Source organism: Orycteropus afer, unplaced genomic scaffold, assembly GCF_000298275.1.
Source record: "Orycteropus afer afer isolate SDZICR_OR568_19922 unplaced genomic scaffold, OryAfe1.0 scaffold00647, whole genome shotgun sequence".
Classification (NCBI taxonomy): domain Eukaryota; kingdom Metazoa; phylum Chordata; class Mammalia; order Tubulidentata; family Orycteropodidae; genus Orycteropus; species Orycteropus afer.
In genome coordinates, this window is record NW_006922234.1 from 766,851 (window position 1) to 775,094 (window position 8,244).

The window sequence follows — 8,244 nt, forward strand, 5'->3', positions numbered from 1 at the left end:
ACAGACCCCATTTACCTAAGACAAATCCACGGCCAGAATCAGAAGACTCCACGTGTGCTGGAGAAAACCAAATCTGCAAACATTCCAACTGTCTTGCCTGGTTTACTCACATCAACTTAGCACAGTATCATGAGCCAATAAAGAAAAAGCAAACTATGCTGGTGCCCAGCAGTCAACACAGAGTTTTCTTATGACAGATAAAAGATAACGAGAGCAGCATTTATTTTATTGGGAAATGTGAAAAAAAAATCAAAAGACTGTTAACTTCCTAAAATATTAGAAACTAATTTTGTTCTTATAAATAAATAAAATGGTGTTTCTCTTTTTTAAAAGCTTTAATCCTCATCCTTGCTGCTAAAAAAAATAGTCAACGTTATGTCACTTCTGAAGGATAAATTTTGGGGTATTTAAAATAACATGTGTTAGGAAAACTGAACCACGTTTGCAACTGCCATCGTTATGCTTTGTTCTTGGTAGAATCATCTTTGTTTCTTCTTTTTACATCCCAATTATAAACCCTGGCCATATCTGCAAGAATTGTCAAAGAAAATGCAAATGTCATTCAAAAGAGAGAAATCATACACACAAAATACTGGTGAAAATTAGTGTTGGAGCCAGCTTGCTATATCATCAATTGTTAAGAAAATACCAGGACAAAGTGCCATCAACACTAAACCAACAACTGGCTAGCCCATCTAGTCAAATATGGTACTTTTACTTAACAAATAGGATCTAGACACTGTCAAGTTTTCAAGACAGTCCCTCATTTTGAACTTTCCAAGGTCCTTCAACCCGTATCTGCCATGTAATAGTGAAATCAAAATAACAATTAGTAATTTTCTCTTTTACTCTCCCTTTAGTTTCCCAGGACATTCATTCCATTTATGAAACATCTGTTTCATGTGAGGGACTGGACAAAGCCCTACAGGAAGCAGGTGAAGCCCCTCCCCTCACAGAGATGGCTCCTGTGCAACTGTCCTTGACCGTCAGGCTCTCGTGTGCAGGAGCACCTTCTGCACCATCAACGACGGCATTTCTCCAAGCTTGCAGGGCTCATCTTGAACGATTTCCTTTTCTTTGGCTCCTGTAGCTATCTAGCCACTGGCTTCTCTTGGGTTTTGCTCACACAGGCACCACCTCTGCCTTGGCCCTCTTCCTCTCACAGATGGATGAAGTCTTTCCATAGCAGCAGTCAGAGGGCCCCCTGCACTATGCCTCAGATGTGCCTGCCTTCCCTCCCACAAGCACTGAGCACTGGCCATGGACTACATGTGATAGAGAATAATTACTAACTAATAATTTATAACCACTCCTCGGAAGGAAGATGGGGAAATCTACTTCTGTAGCGATATCGCCTCAGAAACCCAAGGAGGGGTCGCTGAGTCGGGTCTGACTCAACGGCATGTAACAACAACAATAATTAATTAGGGTTATTGGCACACAAATTATACTGGAAGAGGGCTAGGGCAGGAAGAGGTCATTGGCATGAGATGAGACTGGCTGGACATAGTGTGAAGGACAGATGGGAGGAACAGACTGGGGAAGGAGCAAGTTCAAGTTGTAAACTAGAGCCAGCAGCCTTAGCACAGAGGGCTTGATTGGAGAAATACTGAGGAGGAAAATTTGACAAAAGTACAGTGGTGAGGAAGACAGAAGAGTGAAAGGTGACTGGGGGGTTGGTCAACGACTGCCACGGGACCCCCAGAGGAGCATCGGTTAGAGGGGAAAGGCAAGCACTTACTGTCTCCATATGCCTGTCCTTTCCTGAGATTAGGACATCCTGCCCTTTTCTTCCTCCCCCATCTCTTCTCTCTGCCATCTAAATCCTCCATTGCCTTTTACAGCAGCTCAAGGTTCAGCTTCTCAACAGAACCTCCTTTGACCTAATTCTAAGTCACATCTATCTTTCCCTAACTCTCAACTGAGGAGCCCTGGTGGCACAATGGTTAAGCACTCGGCTGCCAACTGAACGACTGGCAGTTCAAACCCACCAGCTACTCTGCAAGAGAAAGATGTGGCCGTCCACTTCTGTAAATATCACAGCCTTGGGAACCCTAGGGGCAGTTCTACTCTGTCCTGTGGGGTCACCATTAGTTAGAATTGACTCCTCAGCACACAACAACTTTAAATTGCCTTGGTGCTGCATACATAAACTTCCTTTTGTTTTGCTATGAAATTAAAATGAACATTTAACTGCTTTACATGTGTAGTTCTAATAGAGGAAGACTCTGCCACCAGTCCCACACTCCACATGGCTTAGCACAACTGCATGAACGTAGGAGACCTTTTAACAAATGCTTGTGGAATTAAACTACTAAATTAGCTAAGAAGGTGTCTGGGAAAATATCTGGAATAAAAGTACTCATTCACCCATCTGAATTTTCTATTTCCATACTTTCATACTTCGAATTAATTAATTAAGCTATCTTCAAACGGATTATAGTATTGCTTCTAAATGTTATCTATTACTCTCATAAATTCTGTAACTTCATATTAGCATAAGAATATGAACGTTTTCATTAAAACAATGCAAATAAAAATGTTTTTTTTAAAAGAACTTTTTCCTTTATACTTCCTTTTTAAAAAAAAAAAAAAAGAAAGGATACTGACTTCTGTGGTAGTAAATTGATCTCGAAGAAAATCAAGGTCTTCCTCAAGAGAATCAAGATTCTTTGTGGCAGTTGCTAAGTTCTTTTCCAACAGTGCGTGAGCTTCATCAATATCGTATTCAAGCATTACATTTGCCTGAAGAGAGACAGCAATGACAATTACAAACATTTACACAGTGCTTTCTAGGTTTGAACAGGGTTGGCAAACTAAGGCCCTCAGGCCAAATCCGACCCACTGGCCATTTCTGTAAATACAAACTTATCGGAACCCAGCTCTGCTGCATTAATTTACATCTCATCTAGGGCTGCTTCTGTGCAACACCCTTACTCGGGTCACAGCCCTGATGTAAGGGGAGTTCCTCTGGGGTGTGGCCTACATCACCTTTCATCAAAGGAGAGAGAAGTGAGCAGAGAGGTAGAGACTCAGGGTCTCTGCGTTGAAACCTCCTAGACCAGAGTAAGACTGAAGCCAAGGCACGTGGAGATCTCCAAGGAACACTGGGCCCACAGATGCTGAAAGGAGACAAGGGCCTCGCCCAGAGCTGAGAGAGAAAGAAAGCCTGCCCCTACAGCTGGGGCTCCAGATTTGGCCTGGTAGCCTCCTAAACTGTGACAGAATACATTTCTGTTTGTTAAAGCCACGCCCTTAGTCTTAGCAATACCAGAGAACTACAAATGTGGAAGATGGGCACATGATATTAGTGTAAAAGTACAGTAGTCATATCGTAAATGGACAGCATGAGGTATTTTCAAACTCAACACACCCACGCAACCAGCATCCAGATCAAGAACTAGATCATCACCAACACGCTGGCCCCTTTCCAATCACTAGCAGCACCTCCACCTCAGAGGTAACCATTATACAGCTGAACGACTTTATACGTGTTTCCTGGATATGTTCCTCTTAGAAGTGACTGCAAGTCAACTGCCCATTTTTCTAGTGTTGCCTTTTTATTTATATTTAAATAAGTTTAGGGAAAAAACTATTAAAATATTAGAAAAATTACAATATTTAAAAATGTGATGGAGGGAGAGCATTAAGATAAAATAGAAAATGACTAATGTCTGGTAAATTTGATTAGATTAAAAATGTAAATTTTCTGTATAACAACAACAAAACAAAACAAAAAAACCATAAACGAGAGAAGTGACAGATAAGGAGAAAATATCTGTAAAGCATAAAAGAAGAACTGGTATGCAGGACACATAAAATCTAAGAAAAAACTAAAAATCCATATGAAAAAAGAATCCAATAGAAACATGAGCAGACAGAAGAGAATACAGATGAGCATCTGTCAGACTAAGAAAGTCTAATAAGATACCATCTTTGCCTGGAAAACTGGCAAAAATTTGAAATGTGCTGAGTCTGCGAATGAAAGGGTTTTTTTACATGCTGTTGGAGAAAATGTCAATCAGTAGTCTTTCCAAAGAGTAATTTGATATACTCTGTTGTAACTGTAGGAGCCATGGTAGCATAGTGCCTAAGGCACTTGACTGCTGGCCAGAAGGCTGGCGGTTCAAACCCACCAGCCACTCCTAGGAAGGAAGGTTGGGCAATCCTACTTCTGTAGTGAAACCCAAGGAGGGGTCGCTATGAGTCGGGGCCAACTTGACGGCACATAACAACAACAACAACAACGATTGTAACTGTAAATGTGCATACTCTTCAGACCCAGCCATTCCCATCTTTAGGAAATGTCTTTGTTGCAAAAGTTTACATGTGCAGACACGTTCAACTTGGAAATATTATGACACAGCTATATGACAGATTATTAAGCTATTTAAACCATGGAACTATGTCTACTCATAAGGAAAGACTGCTATGATATTAAGTGAAAAGGAGGTGCTAAGAAACATGTGGGAGCTCTGGTAGCATAGTGGCTAAGGCACTTGACTGCTAACCAGAAAGCTGGCGGCTCAAACCCACCAGCCACTCCTCAGAAGGAAGATGGGGCAATCTACTTCCGCAGTGATACTGCCTCGGAAACCCAAGGAGGGTTCGCTATGAGTCGGGTCCGACCTGACGGCACATAACAACAACAACAACAAACATGTATAACATAATTCCATTTTCATAAAAACATCAACAAAATCCCTAAATTCAATATATGCATAGTTATTAGAATAAAAGAAATGGAACAAAAACATATTCAAAGATGTAATAGAAAATATCATTCCTGAACTAAACACTTGATTTTGTGAATCAAAAAGTCATATTCTTTCTAGAAAAAGACTTAATACGGTAAAAAAAAAAATCAACACTGAGACGGATTCAGATTTTAAACTCAAAGAATAAGAAAAAGGATGAGCAAGCAGTAACACTGACTCTTTTCTTTTAAATACTTAACTAAAATTAAAGGAGTATGGGGATTCCAGTTGTGGGAAAAAGTGTTACAAAAAGTTTCAAATTCTTAAAATAATACAGCTAACTAAGGGAGCTCTGGTGGCGCAATGCCTAAGGCACTTGACTGCTAACCGGAAGGCTGGTGGTTCAAATCCACCAACCACTCCTTGGAAGGAAGGTTGGGCAATCTATTTCCGTAGCAATACTGCCTCGGAAACCCAAGGAGAGGTCGCTGAGTTGGGGCCAACTCGATGGCACACCACCACCACAACAAAGGAAGCCAGAAGGAAGTTTCTACATGCTCATCTGCTCACCTCTCAGAGCTTACCCAATGGTCCCATAAGACTTTCCTTACAATCAGCTGACCAGGAAAAAAACAATCTGTCCTGGATGGGTGAGCTTATACCACTGCTAAGAGGAGGAAGATAGGAAAACCATAGACCTTTTTAGGTTGGGGAAATCATCTCAAACGGAAACAGATGGTTTCAGAAAATGAACTCCAACTTTGATGTCTTTGTAATAAACTTTTCTCCGAGACTCTGAAGGGATCTTTCTAGAACTAATAAACTCTTATGAGGAAGACATATTTATTGAAAGTTCAGCAATGCATTCTAATTTTAGCTTCTACTTCTTTTCCTACTGTTTCATGTAAGAGCAGTGAGGGAGGGAGGCTTTTGGTCAGGTTAGTTACGCTGTTGTCATCTCACTCCTAATTCAAGCCATTTTCCAATATGAACCGCCTCCACCATCAAAGGGAGACAAGGCCATTACCTGCATCAAGCCGCACTGTTCACAAACGTCAGCTGAGGAAGCTGTGTCTGCTCGATTTACTTACCCCCAACCACAGACACACTTTGTCAGTAGGGGGAACCGAAGCTTTGCAGTACACGTTATCTGCCAGTAAGAATCTGGTCTCCAATGCACTGGTGGACTCCTTCAAAAAGAAGTACACACTGTAAACACGCCTGTTTCCTACCAAGCTGGTGAAGAAGAAGTCTCTGAGTTGCACATAAGACAATTAAAGCAGTACCAGCATGCAGACTAAGTGTAGTGGTAAGAGACACAAAGACTAGGGCAGATGGCTGGGCACGCATTCTGGCTCAGCTATTTACTGGCTGTGTAAACTTGGCATTCACTTACCCTCTCTGTGTCTCCGGTCCCTCATCTGTAAAAGGAGGATACTAATAGACCCTACAGGAATCCCCGGATGGTGAAAATAATTAAGCACTCCATTTGGCAGTTCAAAAGCACCCAGAGGCACCTTGGAAGACAGGCTTGACAATCTGCTTATGAAAGGTCACAGCTTGAAAACTCTATGAGCAGTTCTACTCTGCATACATGGGGTCACCGTACATCAAAACCCACTTGATGACAACTAACAACCACAGTCTGTACATACACACACATAAAACTGTTAAAATCTGATTAAAGTCAATGGATTGTACAAGAGTTAGCTAGTATTATTACTTCATCAATGATTCATGCAAAATCAAGTAATAAATCCAATATATATAAACAATCACTTGAATATAATAGGTTTATCAAATTTAATCTTTATAACCTGGTTTGATTTAAGGAGTACTAGATTTAGACTCAGGAGCTCTGGTAGCATAGTGCCTAAGGCATTTGACTGCTAACCAGAAGGCTGGCAGTTCAAACCCACCAGCCACTCCTCAGAAGGAAGGTTGGGCTATCTACTTCTATAGTGATACTGTCTCAGAAACCCAAGGAGGGGTCGCTATGAGTCAGGTCTGACTCATTGGCACACAGCAACAACAGATTTAGACTTGGAAGCTCTATCATAGTGCCAAGGCATTTGACTACTAACCAGAAGGCTGGCGGTTCAAACCTACCAGCCACTCCTCGGAACGAAAGGTGAGCTACCTACTTCCGTAATGATACTGCCTTGGAAACCCAAGGAGGGATCGCTATGAGTCAGATCAGTCTTGACAGCAGTGAGTTTTTTGAGTTTAGACTTAGAAGATTCTGAAATCGAGCTCTGCCAATAACTAGCTGAAACTGATGAAGCTCTAGGATTCTTTGACTCATCCTTGTTCTTAAGGAAAGCCAAATGGATCCTACAGCACACATAAAACAACAGGGCCCACAGAGTCAAGGCAAGCAAGACTCTATGTAAGCATCCTAATTCACTCATACTTACAAACAAAAACGCACTTACTTTTTTCTTCTGCATGTATTTAAGAATTTCTAAAGTCTGCTTAATTTCTGGAATCTGACTTTTTAGCCTGTGAACAAGAAAAAGGTTATAGAAAATGAAAATGAAACAATTTTACAGGTGAGACTAACACTCCAGGACATAGTCTTATTAGCTGTGTGTTTCCTAGTGCTACATTCTTAAGGACCATTTAAAGATATAAAATACTGGAGATATTATCGCCAACATTATGGAATGCCTATGTGTACAAAGCCCTTTTCCATATGTCAAATATTTAATGATTATTTAGCATTTCTAGAGCTACGAGCTTCAAACAAGGGGTTTCAGAGGCTCTGCACTAGATCTGAGTTGCATTTTAAACAGAAAAATTTTAAAACCCATTTTTAAAATGTGTTCACACAATGGAATACCACGCAACCCTAAAGAATAATGTAGAATCTGCAAAACACCACATAACATGGATGAACTTGGAGGACATTATGCTGAGTGAAACAAGTCAATCACAGAAGGAAAATATTATATTAGTCCATTATTATAAAAAATCAAGGAAATGTTTCTAGATGGAAGGAAATTTTCTTTGTTGGTTACCCTGGGTAGGAGGAGAGGGGAGGGAACACTGTTAAGACAGGTAGAGACAAGTACTGATTTGGGTGAAAAGAAGGGCAATGTACCAAATGTGACTGATCAACACAGTGACACTGAGGAAGAGGAAGACATAGAGAGGTGCATGGGAGGCACAGACAACAAAGACAAACCCTTTTACACATACAGTACTGCGTTGTCAGTGAAGGCAAACAAAGCTATATGGGTGGACAGATGGGTAGACAGGCTGAACTATTAAGTATGTCTATGCAGGGGGCTGTGTGCCCAAGACCATGTATAAGGCTGGCAGACAATGCTTCTACAAGTGTATTTGTATGTTCTGTAAGAATTCCCAGGTACATAGTAGAGCTGACAAAGGACAAGGCTATAGTCATTTCTTGGCCACAGCCAGCTACCCAGAGGGAGCGAGTAGCTGGACCTGTGGGCTTGGGACCATGGTCGCAGGGGACATCAAGCTTAACTGGCATAACATACTACACAAAAAAACTGTTCCACATCCCACTTTGCGGAGT

The 8,244-nt window shown here is 41.2% G+C and overlaps 1 protein-coding gene across 1 annotated transcript in view; it reads right to left on the reverse strand.

Annotated features, from left to right (window-relative positions):
* Positions 1 to 457: 457 nt before the first annotated feature.
* The window catches only part of VBP1 (VHL binding protein 1), an 18,684-nt gene continuing 10,897 nt past the window's right edge, over positions 458 to 8,244 (reverse strand). The window contains exons 3-6 of the mRNA XM_007956640.2: positions 7,133 to 7,199; positions 5,789 to 5,887; positions 2,607 to 2,745; positions 458 to 528 (exon numbers count right to left, since the gene is read on the reverse strand). Of these exons, the coding sequence (XP_007954831.1) occupies positions 458 to 528; positions 2,607 to 2,745; positions 5,789 to 5,887; positions 7,133 to 7,199 (376 nt within the window). The remainder of the gene's footprint in view (positions 529 to 2,606; positions 2,746 to 5,788; positions 5,888 to 7,132; positions 7,200 to 8,244) is intronic.